The sequence below is a fragment of the Rhynchophorus ferrugineus genome, unplaced genomic scaffold (genome assembly GCF_030347505.1).
Source record: "Rhynchophorus ferrugineus isolate W39M unplaced genomic scaffold, kcgeb_rfMv2 rfM2, whole genome shotgun sequence".
Lineage (NCBI taxonomy): Eukaryota > Metazoa > Arthropoda > Insecta > Coleoptera > Curculionidae > Rhynchophorus > Rhynchophorus ferrugineus.
Window position 1 is genome coordinate 52108168 of NW_027472581.1, and position 15678 is coordinate 52123845.

The following is a 15678-nucleotide window of genomic DNA, read 5'->3' on the forward strand; positions in this document are numbered from 1 at the left end:
ATAACAAAACCAGATGGAGGTGTAACCATTTCCCTAAGACGAAGAGTGGATGCAAAGCTGCGTTGTTTACCTCTGGTAAGGTGGTATATATATGCTACAATCATAATCATCCACATGATAACCTATCATTAGAACAGGCCGTACCCCAACAAGTATGTTTCAAAAAAGTAAAATAAATCTTTATTTTAGATTAAGAAACTATAATAATTATTAGAACCATGTTATATAAGGATATTATTAAAAATAAAATAAAATAAATTTTGATAGACCCTGTACTTTCAGTAATTAAAAAATGAATTTTAGTTTATAATCATTATTAGATACCCTAAAATAATAATGTATGATACACGACTATATGCAAAATCACTGTTTTAAGAAAATATTGATTTATGCATATGAAATTTGTTTGACGTAAGTATAATTAATTATCTCGGTTCATACTATTTTAATCTATAACTGTCATTCTGACCAGTTGCTGGTTTATAAACATCAAAATCCGTATAGGATCATTATCCATGTAGGCTCTAAATGGGTGGATGGGATAATTCCGCTTTTTGGAGGTCGCCCATTGATCTTAAATTCCCAGTTAGTAACAACATAGCTCCGACTTTCACAGGAGACGAACACAAGAGGCAAATATTGTCTATACTCTTATATTACATGTTGACTAAAGAAAACTATAAAACTATTTAGCTTAAACCACAAAATGAAAATAAAATCATAAAAACCATAAACGTATAAAACCGTATAATTTAAACGGTTAGCTTTATGGGGACAATGTGAAAGGCCATAAAGTCTAGTTATTTCTTATTTATTTATTTGTATATTATTGACCCATCAGCCTATTACAGATATACAATATACAATACATTTACAGTATCAGTTAAAGTATACAATGTTATTACAAGTATGTTGCAATATGACAAGCAAAATATATAAAAGCATACAGATGCATGAACATATGAATGCTACAGTATAATAGTCGCATAACCCATGACAGTAATAAGGATACAAATACAAAAAATTCAAACGAATATACATGATATTACGTATATGCACACTGTTGTATTTCTAGTAATAGTCCTGTTACAGTTAGGAAATTAATCAGTGTGTCCAGGTTCTCCAGCCTAAGGCACTGGCCCATTGTCTCTCCTAGGTTGACCAACTGTCTTTGCGAGTTGTATCTTCGGCATTCGGTTTGTATGTATTTGGTTGACAGTGTGGAACTACATCCGACGCACAGTGGTGAACTTCCTCCCTTAATGAGAAATTCATGGGTCAATTTGCAGTGACCAAGTCTAAGATGCGAGAATTAGCCTAAGTTGCACCTGCTGACGTTAGTGGTGTTAACGCCCTGATAATACTCTTTTTTCACCTCCCAAAGCTTGTTAATTTGTATTAGATCCCATCTTAGTTGGTCTAGATGTCTAAAGATTCTAGTAGAGTGGTGCTTCATATCTCTACTCCAGAAGAGGACATTTTCAGCAAGTGATCCCTTCCTCTTCTTGGCTAAGTAATCCGCTTTTTCATTTTCAATGGTCCCAGAGTTGGAAGGAAGCCACATAAAGGTGATAGTTTTGCAGCACTTTTCCACTTTAGAGGTTTATTCACGGATAAGCCGACCAGAAGAGCGGGTGTAGAGGTAGATATGGTTGGAGGCACTTTAAGGAGCTCATTGAATCGGAGGCGATAACTAATAGTTTTCTTGCATATCTTGTACTGAGGTCAGGGTCAGAGTCGATACACTCGATGAAACGGGGTCCTGAAATGTTCTTCCGACATCAGCGATGTAAATGCTGTCCCTACATAGTCATCGTTCTTGGAACCGTCTGAGTATATGAAAAGCTGTTCAGTATATTTCTTAATTTTATATCGATTGAATTAGGTGCTGATACCGCCAGAGTCGGAACTGTCCCTTGGTAGAGACCTCATGGAGAGATCGACAGTCGCCATGGAGGCAATCTATCGTCATTCTGCACAAAAGGATACTGGTACATTTATCGTGCGATAACCATAATCTGTTTGTTTTGGCCCTAGATGGTAGGGTATCGAGATATTTTTGCAACTCTACTCTAACCCTAAATGAACGGTCAGAACTCAGAAAGGATTGAATGATGCGGTATATTTTGCCTCCGATTTTCCATTCTTTAAGTGTGTTAAGAATTTTTGATGTTTTGATTGTGTCGAAGGCTTTTTCAAGGTCTAGAAAAGCCGCTGTGGTATGTTGCTTACTATTGAAATCAGTTACAACGTCATCTTTGAAACATATCAGATGATCCACGATTGAAAAGCCCTTAATGAATCCCAGTTGGTGATAAGGTTAATGAATCCTAATTCGTTATGCAATATGTGATATAACAGTCTGTTATTTATTTTGATTTGGTGTGTATAGTGAGCAGTCCTTATTTTTGGATTTAAATATCCATGTCATCGCTGACTGAAGATTTGGAGCTGCTTCTGTACCTGCTTCGAGAACGACTATTATTGTTTCCCTTGTTAGTTGACAGGGAGAGGTGAGATTGGTTGTCCCTCTTATTGGAGGAATGGGAGTGGGAAGGTCGGGACGAGGTGGAGGTAAGATGGGGATTCGCGTCCTTAGGTGCGGTTTGGGATTGGGGGTTAATTAGATCCTGGGCTGGTGGAGCAGGACGAGACCCAGGTTTTTGAGATGATGATGGTAGCCACCCATTTTGGCTATGAGGGCTTGATAGTGGAGGTGCTTTTTTCCACGCTGTGGGTTTTGTATGCCTTATGATCAGATTCTTCACACTGTGTTGCTGTAATAACGTATATTTTGTTTGTTTTTATTGCTTTAGCATAGTTTAATTGTGTATTTTCTATTAAATTCTTTGCTTTGAGTTTGGCTGCACAGTAAGATATTTTCTCGATTACTCTCAAATTTTGTGCCAAAAACTCTTCCTTGTATGTTGATCATCCCCTATATCGGGGGGAGCGATCTCGACCGCAATTGACGCAAGTTGGCTGTGGTACACATTCACTTTCGCTGTGTGTATATTTTACGCATTAGGGGCAAGCTGGGTTATAAACAAGCAGGATTTTATTATGTACAAAACACTCTTATGTAGTTTTTTCATGTAGTAGGTATAATTATCACCATCTTGTTGAACTTGAGGTATTCTTCCTTGCATTTCTTCGATCTTTTCCTCTTCCATCTTTATTCGATACTGGACAAGCTCATCCTCGAAAATGGGGGTTGTAATTTTCTTTTTGATTTTACTTGTTATTAGTTCTTTTTAAGTAAATTGTGAACTGAAAATTGTGTTGCTCTTATTGTAAAGATAAAGATATATATAGAGATAGATACACACTATAGGGACTAATACACAATAGTGACAACTAATAGCCAAACAGCTTTAAATATTGAACTAAAAGACATCCTTATTTATATAGAAATATACCTTATATTTTAACTACCTTATAAGTATTCATACGATATCAATAAATAAATACAATCTCAGTTAGTGTTGGAGAAGTATAACGTTTCACTGTAACAAACTACACCTATATTTTTTTAAATAAATACACACATAAAATAAGTTTCTTTTCTTAACAAATTTATTAAATAATATTAAGTTTCATCACGTGTTATTTCTCACTATGAACAAGTAGTGATCGAACCTTTTGAAATCCGAACATACACAGAGCTAGTCAACAATATGGTAGTACGCACTACCAGATCACCGATAATGGAAATAACTAGAAAAGCATTAAAAACTGCAGTATTGACCGGGATAATCTTAATAACCAATAAATTCATTATTTGAGAATATCCCTTCTTACAAATGTTAGAACCAACAAATAATCTCAGTTTAAACAGAATATCGAACAATGTAATCAATATCATTGCAGCGGTAGATTCTGGCCAACTAATCAATAATTCTAACTTTATATTAACAAGCACATATTATTGTGATCAAATGGAAAAGATATAGTATGTTATATAGATAGAGCACATACTAGATAAGAAAATTCTCGTTATCAACCTATATGCAAGGAAGAGTACGGCCACTACCACAAGGAACTTTACTAGCATTGCCAACATGTGTGGAATTTCCCAATCTGTGGAGAATTTTTTATTGATTGGTGAGTTGTATTTTGCGGGGATTTTGACATGACATCGTAAATATAATATAATTATAGATTATATATATAATATATATATATATATTTTTATATAATGAAAAAATGAAAATGTACCTTTTCTGCTGTTATAAGTTTATATAGAAGGTTCCATTTGTTTTATATATAAATTAAATCAGACATTACCAAGCTATTTGAAGTCAGCGATCCTTCCGAATTTATACCCACTCTAAATTCATCAGAAGCTCAATAGCTATAAATTGCTTCACTGTGTCCTTAGAGAATTTAGTGTCGTTAAAAATTTAAGTACACAGAATCGCAATAGATTAAATACAGAAGCCCTGTCCTAGTGTCATTAATGGCAATAAGGGATTAACCCATCAAGCAAAATGCTTTCAATAAAAATATGGAAACATATGTAACGTTATAATGTGTACATATATAATCTCATTTTATCTCATTTTATCAAAAGATAAACTTAAATATTATTTAAAAGTTTGAGACTTCTTTAATTTTTTTAAATAATTTTGAGGGGAATTTGTGGGAAATCAGCGAATCTTTTTACCCAACTTAGGAAAATTGACTTGGATATTGGAGAATTTGAAAAATTGACATTGACAATTGGCAATTCTCAGCTCAATGATTGTAAGGCAGAGCTAGTTAATGCTCCTTTTAACAACTATATTGAAACATATCAAAACGCATTATGCAAGGCACAATCCCTACCGCTTGCCTAATTTAATTCTTAATCGTAGCCTAATATTTGTTTTTTGTAAATAAATTCGTTAAAATATTATTGCGTTATTATGTTATTGCATGTAAAATAAATTAAAAGCATATAAATAGTTTTAGTGCCTTTATGTATTTTGTAACTAATATATTAATATAAAATAATGTTTCTTTTTTATTGATTTTCATTATTAAGAAGTATATAATTTTAAAGGTACGTTGTGTATACGATACATTTTTTTATGTATTTATTAAAGATCTGTAATTTTAATTATTGTTTACAGTTTTAGGAATCTACTTGAAAGGGAAAACTAAGACTCCTTCCCTTTATACCAACGGATATCGATACATAAAACACAGGAGCTCGAATACAGCCACTTATTGGAAATGTGAATATTACGATAGGGGAAGTTGCCCAGCCCGATGCGTAATATATTACAATCAATCCATCAGGTTCTCCGAAAATCACCATCATAAGGTTGCCAGCATCGATTCTTACACGTTTTTGTTTCAAGAATATTACACAGTCAATCGTCGCGTTAGGGCATTATCCAGCAATGAATTATGTATATATGAATGAATATAATATATGCATTTTTGTATGAATATTCATATTTCTAATACATATAACAGCTTAACTTTCTTGTTTATGTTAGGGTCTAACTTGACAACAATTTTTTAACTAGTTGATGTATAATTTTTTCTTAATATATTCACAAATAAATATAATTAATTTTATATAAGCTTTTATTGCAGCTTAAATAGTAGTTATATTAGGATATTTCAATTTTGCTCAATAATTGAAATGTAAGATAACTAAATATTAACTTGAGTTTAGGAAATTGCTATAACTTTAGCAGACGCAAATCTAGTTTTCGCAATATTACTTACTAGTAGCCAAAATTGAGAAGCCAAAACTACTAAAGTATCTCGAACTTATCAACAGTAGAATTTGGAAAGATGTAGAATTTGGCCTGAAATCGGGAAAGGGAATCCTGTTACGGATACCTGGTCGGGGAGACCCGCAGGAATATGCGAGTTGGACTGGTTGTACGGAGATTGCCTCTGGGTTACCCACTAAACCCCACCCTATCAGCTAATCCTATGACCTTAACTGATACTTGTTACTGTTAGTAAAGAGAGTGCCCGTAGTCGGTAACACCGTTAAGAGACACAAGAGCCAGGCAAGGACATTGCGTCGTTATCACACCACACAGCTTGCGGTACCTGAGTTAATCGCTCGCCGGACAATGTCGAGACAATTTGGAGTTAGAGCACGACGGGGCTGTGTCGGCTGTGATAGAATAAGGTCACGAAGACCCGAATGAGTTATTGGCTTAAAATATCGACCAGCTGGTAATATGTCTATTGTCCGATAGACGAAGAGTGGAGAAGAGCTCGGATATAAAATCGTTAACTTGGGTGACGCCTGTTTCTCTATGAATTTGATTACTCCTGACGAACTAGGGGGCATTGATTATTCTCCTGAGAATTTTGTTCTGAAAGACTTGAAAGCGTTCGACCTGGCTAGGTGCTACGTATTTTAGTTGCTGGAGCCGCATATAATACGTGATTGAATCAGCATCTTATACAGGAGAGATTTTATTGAGGGAGGAAGCCTGCTGGCCCGGTTGATGAGCGGGAACAGCAAATACCTTGATTTTTCTGGAGGGACCTTTGAATCAGGGAGTTCGGCCTAAACTTGCGATCGAAGACATCACCGAGGTCGCTTCTCGTTCTCGGATTTCGGCGTTCTCGATTTTAAGATGCGAAATACTCGGTGGAAAACGCTTCTTGTGGAAGAACATGGCCTGGGTTTTCTGTGGTTTGACCCGCAACGTCCAGAAATGTAACCACTGAACCGTCTCATCGAGTTGGTTTTAGAGTCTATCTTGGATGTGCGATACTACTCTTGAAGAAGCAAAGTAAGCAGTGTCTGAAAGAAAAGTATTAAATAAAGCGGGTGCCAGAGGGGAGCCTTGTGAAACACCTTCATCGATGTATTTTCGGCTAGAGAGAATCTCTTTAGCTTCACCTGGAACGATCGTCCTGAGATAAATGATTTGTTAAGAACAGTTAGGTCATCGGGTAGACATAATCGAATGTATTTCGCCACCAAGCCTTCGTGTCAAACCTTGTCAAAAGTTTGGTTAGGTCCAAGAAGACCGCCCCAAGTCTTTCACGTCGGTTAAAAACACAGTTGATTTTTTGCAGCCAGCCGATCGGCTTGATGAACTGCTGAGTGTTTGGCGCGGAACCCGAATTGCTTATCTGGAATGATATTGTTTGTCTTCGTAAAATCGTTAAGACCATAAAAAATTGCTCTTTCAGCAAGCTTGGAAATGGAACTTAGTAGGCTGATGGGTCTCTAGTCAGAAGGTGATGACTTAGCTCCTTTTTTGGGATAACTGCGATGAATGCATGTTTTCATGTAGATTGGTGTTGTGTTGCAGCCACAGAATGGCGTTGATGATATTACTTAGTTCGGCGAACTGCTTGTAGGGAGCTTCTTGAGTTGGGCTATCGAAATATTATCCAAACTCGGAGCCTCCTTGTTCCGAAGCTTGCTGATTATTTGCATGAGTATTTTAGGAGTAACTAGGTGGTATAGAAAATAACTTGGAGGCACTTGAGAGTGAACGGAGTTGACTTTCCTAATGATTTCGTCGTTCTCGGCAACGTTTATATTTGTACCAGGAGGGAGGCGTTCCATCTGGGCCTCATAGGTTTTAGCGAGGAGCTCGGCCAGCAAAAACCTAGCCAAATGCGTAATATACTGCAACCAAAGTTCATCTTCAAGCTACCAAGGATTAATTATTAATTCAATATTAATTAATTCAAAGATAATAGATGTCGATTTGGCACTATTGGAAAATTCATGGATGGATAAACTGTAAAATTATGGTATACTTATATAACCATACTTTTGACATCTGTATTGTTTGCAGTTTCCTGTTTTACAAGTTTAACTTACACTTCTTTCTTCAAAATTGCCTTGGCAGTCAACATGTTAAGTACTTGTGAAACATATGATAATTCTACTCCACCATATTCTAGCTGATGAGTTTAGTTTAAATATTTTACGACTGATTATGTTTATACCAGAGACACAGAACGCCTTAAATAATTAAAAAATAAATACAATGAAATAAAATTATTATTATTAACCCCGTTTAGACATATAATCAACCTGTTATTTAGGATTTGCGAAACCGGAAGTTGAAAATCTTTGCAAAGATCCAAAAGAATGAAGTCACTGTTTATGTATATCTACATTAAGTTAACTATCTTGGCGTTTCCTGATCATAACGTATTCAGGTTTATACAACATGATAGATCTAAGTTATAGAGCTTTTGGAAATGCAAGATGTTGGAAAACGAATAGAGCAAAGATATCTTCAAAAACGATAATCATCATTCCGTTGACATAACCTATTACATCACATCCGTCTCATTATATTGCTGAGAAATATATTTTGATTGAACATAATTTGTTTCAATTTTTCTTTACAAATGCTTTCAAATAAATTTCAATATTATTATATTCCTATATATTTAACCTTTGGAAATATTAATATATTAAGCGACTAATTTTTATGTATTTTTTAGGTTTATCTCGAATTTATATTGGTCATAGTCTTAGGCACAAAGTCTTGATCTGTGAAAATTTTGTCTATTATTTGAAATGCAAAGTGGGAAGCAGGAAGTTCTGGAGTTGTGTATATGATAGAAAATTTAATTGCAAGGCCAAGTGTTCATCTTGCGGTAGAACTTTAAGAATTAAAGCTTCAGAAAGTCACAATCACGGATGCACTTTTCAAGGAGATTATATCAACTTAAAATCTCAGATAGTCCGAGTAGAAAATAGTACAATGTTGATTTAACCGACAATTACGTTAAACAATGTTTGATGTAATATTTTACGCCTATATTTTTTTAAATAAACTTTTATAGTAAATGCTGAAGTTTTTAATTTAATTTTAGTTTATGTGATTGGTTAACAACTAGTTGAAAAAATTAAACAATCCATGTAACATATAAAAACATGATCCAAATACATGAATGACTAATTATAAAAATATAAATTAAATAATGTGTCATCCTTAGTGGTTTTATTTGAAGAAATCTGCGGCGACAGTCCATTAAACGCTTTTAGAAAGTTATGGTGATGCTGCGCTGTCAAATCTCAATTGTTTTGTATTTTGACAATTTAAAAGTGACGATTTTTACGTCAATGGCAAAGAACGACCTACAGGATTAATAGTGTTAATTTAAAAACTTTTCGGTTGAAAATCTCAAAGGACATTGCTTTAGAAGTTTATTTTTATATGATGATTGTGTCAATACCCTTATTATTTCGCATAATAATTTATTCCAAAAACACTATTTTACCGTTTTTTTAATAGAGACCTTTCCCCGAGTACTCAGGTAGTTACACAGATATTGAGAAGGTAACTGAACAATTTTTCAAACAGTTACCCCGGTGCTATCGTTGGGTTGATACTAGATCGTACAGTTTATTGTAATAGTCTTCTGTTCTACCATGTCTTGAATATGAATATGGTATTAGTAATATGGTTCGCTTGTGCTCTGTATATTTGATTGTGTGTAAGTTATTCCTCAGTGATAGGGATCATAATGAAATTCTACGCTTAATTTCTTAAGAGTATCATTAAGAAAACGCTACGATGTTTGTTCGATAAGCTGTAAGTACTGTCTAACTTAATTAAAATTTGTCATAAAGATATGAATTAATTTAATTTCTGACTCTGGTAATTATTATCAAATATTTGCCAATAATCCATTATTTTGTGAGGTTATTTCGATCAGTGAATTTATATTAATATACAAAATTTATATATTTTCTTTCATGTTCAACATGTTTCCACCGTGTTACAGTCTTTTTCCGATTCATATACGGACGGGTTTGTTATATCACACGTATAATATTATAAAATAAATCTAGAGGGTTCAAGTTTGCATTTTAGGTTTTGTCCGACTTAATAAAATTTTGATTTTAAGTATTTATTTTTTATATTGATATTTGAAAAAAAAAAACTTAAAACTAATTAATTATAAAAAGTGTGAAATTGAAAGATTTTATTTACAATTCTTCTAGTGACCTAAAAATCATTTAGTATGTCTTATCGATAACAGCTATACATTTTTAAAGGTTTATATTTTATTAATATGTTAAAATTTGAAACCTTAATATTCCTAAATAATAATATACTCAAATAAATATTTATACCTTAAATACTGCTTAAATGTATTTTAAAATTAAATTATTTTGTAGCTATTTTAGCCCTTTAGGTACAATTTTTTTAAGTTAGTCAGATGCTATGCAGATGGCAACAAATAAAATTTTACTACTAGCCATCTCCTTAGTACTCAGAACTAGGTTAACCGTTGTAAACAGTGTAATTTATTCCAATAAATGTATTGCCTAATAAAATACCTGAATGACTTTTATAGTTTTTTAATATAGTATTTTATACTTTATGTAATTAAACGTTCGAATATATTACTTAGAAAATTATAATATCTGTAAAAATTTATTTTGTGTTTGTGTGGGTACCGCTAAGGTTGTGATAAAGACCTTGTTTACGACTAGAATCTATTTTGTTAAAAAACAGTCTCGCTAATTTGTGGGTAATACCGTAATCTGCGGGGAATATCGTGTTGATTGGGCACATTATATGGGGATTTTGACATCTCATCGTAAATATAATATCAATACTCTGAGGGTCGGAAAACTTTTACAAGTACTTCTATTACCTACAGTTTTAAAAATGTATTTACTACATTGTTGCTAATCGTTGCCGACTAAGCTACAATTTATTCTTACATTAACTTAAATCTAGGTATATATCGTGGAGGACCCATCAGTCCTATCTCAGTCTTTGGCCTAATAATGTCTATATGGAGATAATATTATTTATTGTTATCTTTGTTAATAAGTATTTGTTAGTGCCATTTTTTGGTGATTTTTATAATTGCCCTTCTTAGTAGTTTTTGTAGCAATTGTCCTGTTATTAAGTATAATCTGGTGATTTATTTGAATTAATGTCAACTTTAGTAACTTTGGCTACGTTCGGTAAATTATGTTCAATATCAGTTTAGTTTGGTTGAATGTTTTTTTCTAATGGCAAGTGCTTCAGCTTTATCTTTATTGCTATTTATCCATACCTCAATAGACCCTCCATGTTTCAATACTCGCCATACTTAAATTCTCTGAGATAACTTTTGTTTATTTTTAAAGAATTTTATCATTCTAATATAAAGGTAATATAGTATTATAATAATAATATATATTTGTCACATACAACAAATGGTCCACATATCCGAGAGAAAAGAAAAAGCTTATCTCTTAAGTTTTGATGACTTCAAGAAACATTCTTCCATGGGACCAGTTCCCCCTTCGAGTGAGTATCGCTAATCGGCAGGAGCCCATTCCAGGTAGCGTCTCCGCAATAACTGAAGCCAAAAGCTTCCCGAGGTACATTACCTGATCTGATGGTTGGAATTGCGATAAGATTCTTAACATTTTATAAATGTTTCAAGATACCACGAATTGCAAAAAAACAAAAAGGTTACGGTACTTGAAATATATGAAATCTATTTTTTGACATTTCCTTCCACCAATCGACACATTCGTTGGATTATGCTGATATCGATTGCATCTAAATTTTCTGATAATAACCGATTTTATACGATCTTCGTTATACCGGTTTCTACAGTGTTGTTGAATGGCTCATTTTCATCGTCTAATACGCCAACAATCGTGACACGGTACATTGTATTAGTGAAGCAGTACTTTATTTTTCTTCAAATGCAGCCTTTTTCGGCGATTTCGTCCTTAAAACGGTCCAATTACGTTATGTAATAGTCACTGTTGATGGTCCTTTCTTTTTAAAGGTAGTCAATGAAAATTATTCCATGCACATCCCAAAATACAGACGCCATAACCTTACCAGCCGACTGTTGCGTTTTCGCACCACGCTTTGGAGCGGGTTCATCATGTGCAGTCCACTCTGATTACTGTCGATTGGATTTCGGAGTGAAATAATGAAGCCATGTTTCATCCATTGTCACATACCGATGCCAAAAATTGGGTTTATTACACTTGATCATCTTCAAACATTGCTCCGAATCATCAACTCGTCGTTGTTTTTGGTCAAAAGTGAACTCGCGTGGCACCCACTTTGCACAGAGCTTTCTCATACTCAAATATTCGTGAATGATATGATGTATACATTCAGTTGATATCTTTGGAATGTCTGCTATTTCACTCAATTTCAATTTACGGTAATTCAAAATCTTGTGGATTTTTTAATGTTTTCGTCGGTAACAACCTCTTTTGGGCGTCCACTGCGTTCACCGTCTTCGGTGCTCATTTAACCACGTCTAAAATTAGCATACCAATCCTTGATGGTTGATTTTTCTGGGGCAGTGTCCGGAAACTCGGCATCAAGCCAAGTTTTTGCTTCAACTGTATTTTTTCCTTTCAAAGAGCAATATTTTATCAATACGCGAGATTCTTTTTTATCCATTTTTTTCACAACAAAAGTTGCTTCACTCAAAATCTATTATTCACAAACTAATGATTCGACACGATTGTCAAATTTATACACACATTTTTTGAGGGTTGGGGCTAACTAAAAAATATATAGATTTAATTCTAGTAGCGCCATCTATGTGTCAGGCCGGAGACTTTTTATTGACCGGTTAAATTATCATAATTACTGATCCATTGTTGTCTTGACAATCCACATTGAAAACTAAATACGCCAAAAAACAATACCACCAAAATGAACATGTTGAAACATGAAAATGCTCATGAGTAAATTTAACTATTTACAGAGATGAAATTTTCAAAATAATGTAAAGAACAGAAATTGCACCCATGATGGTAATAGATTATTATTACAAGATATCTAAAGTATATATTGTTGTTAATTATCTATTGTTCATATTTTAATTCATGTTATAATTAAACAGTTAAAAACTATAAATCTATATATAGGTAGAATTGTAAATTCTTCTTGGTTGGCGTAGTGGTCAAGCCGACAGGAGGTCTTCCTAATGTCGCGATAGTCGCCAGTTCGATCGGACTTGGCCATGCATGAATTTATGTTTGTGAGTGCAAAATCCGACAGGAAAAAATGATCTCAGCCTTCTGGGATCTTTGGTATGCTCGTTCAAGTTGGTCACTGGCCAGTCGGTAGGCTTAATGCCCAAGACCATCGTAATTTCAAGATAATTCAGGAAATGCTTTCAAGTAATTTTTTTGAAGCAATTTATTTTTAGACGTCAAAATTTGGGATTCTATTATTATATAATATCATAGTATTTATATAGCGAGGTAATGTGACGAGGTATTGACGTGAAAATGCCAAAACTGGTCATTATTTAAAAGTTATAGCTAAAATTTAAAAATACTTATTTAACAATAACGTTGTCGAGTTTAATCAAAGAAAGTATCTGTAATATGGTGACATGGGATGAATAATTTAAAAACGAATATAGGTTATACAAAGTGAATTGTTAAAAGCAGTAAAAAACCAATCTAATTACATTATGGTTTTATTTTCGTCAAAGCTAAATTTTATTTTTCAGCTTATGGATTTCAGCACAATTATGGATGTAAGAAATACATATTTCTGTTGATTGATTTTCGAGCAGTCTTGTAGCACATACACGTACATATATTCGTTTATTTTTGTCTAGCGCTTTTGTGTTAAGCGAAATTATTCCAGATATATTGAAATATTTGTCAAATAATATGCTGGGATATTATGGCAAAGAGATATTCCTAGACATTTTAAACATTGTTGTAACTAAAGCTTACAAAAGTAAGTGGTAACTCAGATATTGAATTATTTGAAAAGACTTAGTTAATAAGTTGTTAAAAGGAGTCTCAAAGAGTTCCAATAATCCATGGTGCCAATCCAAACCGGCAGTAATGGAGAAGCCAACCATTTTTATTCGGCATTAAGTATCAATCAAATGATATTTAAGCTGAGGAGAAAAAGACCTGTATGAAATAATTGCCATGGAAGAACTCGTACTTGTAAATATAAATCCCTTGAATAAACTATAAACAAACTCTATAACATGGTATGATTTACTTCACTTTTTAACAAATGTCAATTTCACTTGACAATTGTTAACTACAATCGATAATATTTAGTTTGATATAAAAGTTAAATTATTTTACAAACTAAAAATCTATTAAAATATTGTATAATATAATATTTTTTTGTGTAATCCAACTTTTATTGTGTTATCCAACAAACAAGACCAACCAACATATATTTAAATAAAATGTTTAGAACTTTTATTGTGTTTTAATTCGTATGGTTTTGTGTCTAATAGACCTTCTACAATGTAAATATAAGAGACTGATTTGATATAAGCTAGAAAAAATATAATTATTAATTGTTATTTGTTTTAGGGGTAGTATACTTTGCTTCCGGACGTAAACATCCGACTTTGATTTTTGAAGGATACGAGTTCAATCTTAAAAATACATGTGGCACGAAAAGTAGCTGGCGTTGTTGTAAAGAGAACAATAGGTGCAAAGTAAAATTGATGACCTCTGGAACGACTTTAAGAATAAAATCTTCTACTACACACAATCATCCGCCTACATTTAAGGGAAATTATAACAGCCTGAAGTTTCATCGCGTATTCCTACAGTATTGCAAAAACTTCTATTCATAATACAATTTGTTATTGTTAATTGTTGTATTAAATGCTGAAATATATAGTTATATGTTCTATGTATCTTATTGTAAGTATTAATATTATTTTAATTCAAGATTACTATACGGGTTTCACATTATAAACAGTTCCAGTCTGGCTAAATACTGAACAGTTATATTGATGCCGCACTAAGGTATAAATATCATTTAAAGATAAAAACGAGAGAATTAAACAACCCAATTAAATGTATATGTAAATGTGTATGTATATAGTTATGTATATAGTGAAACATATAGTTTGTTAAATTAAAACATTTAATTTACTTGTTCTGTTGTATATTTGAACAGAGTTTGCTTGCAAATCTGAAATGAAGGTGCTTTTATGTAGTTTGATAGTTATTTATTTTTATGCATTAATGAACATTAATCTTGTTAGCACGCTGGGTGTAACAAGGTAACAGTGTATCGTTCACAACTCTTTCAACGTATGGGTGGGTGTTGTCATATAATCGCTATTGCTACTTTTTGCAACAACACGCTGTTCGAATTATTCAACTGACGCCGGTATACACCTGAAGTAACAATATAGTTCGTAGTAGCTCGTATTCCATGATTGACGTGTGCGGGAATTGCAACAATCAATCTTATTTAAATTTAAGTCCTTGTTAGACTCAATTTGATACACTATCGAATTTAATTTGCTCATTAATCAATAAATGTGTTGAATGAGGCATTTTATAATCTAATAATAATTCTATAAATTTTAATGGTTCCTTTGCATATGAGTGATACTGTATATTACGTTTAATAAATCAATAGTGTGAGTGCTCTTAGAACGTAACATAACAATTATCGCCCAGCATAGTCAGAATAGTATGTAGCTATATATATATATATATATATATATATATATATATATATATCCCGGCAAACAATTAAACAAATAAACCGTAATTAATAAAAAAATGCTTGGTATGAATTATTAGATTAGTAGATATTTACAGACACACACACGGTTATGATACAGTTTGTTAATCAATTGAAAGCTTTCTGATAAACTATATTTTTAGTTTTGTTTTATGGTGCTTAAATAAACTAAGTTGTCGGTTTTCCAACGCGCGAACACGCGACCATGCGCGAA

The 15678-nt window shown here is 33.0% G+C and overlaps 1 protein-coding gene across 16 annotated transcripts in view; it reads left to right on the forward strand.

The window, feature by feature from the left end:
* The window catches only part of LOC143191191 (uncharacterized), a 253012-nt gene that overhangs the window by 162500 nt on the left and 74834 nt on the right, over window positions 1-15678 (forward strand). The window contains exon 4 of one of the 16 annotated variants that reach the window (XM_076396040.1): window positions 14288-14612. The exons of 13 other annotated variants lie outside the window; for them this stretch is intronic. In XM_076396040.1, the coding sequence (XP_076252155.1) occupies window positions 14288-14556 (269 nt within the window). In that variant the 3' untranslated portion in view covers window positions 14557-14612. Of the gene's footprint in view, window positions 1-5114; window positions 5426-8439; window positions 8789-14287; window positions 14613-15678 lie in introns of those variants that run through there. 2 more of the 16 variants (XM_076396034.1, XM_076396026.1) reach the window with 2 other exon arrangements.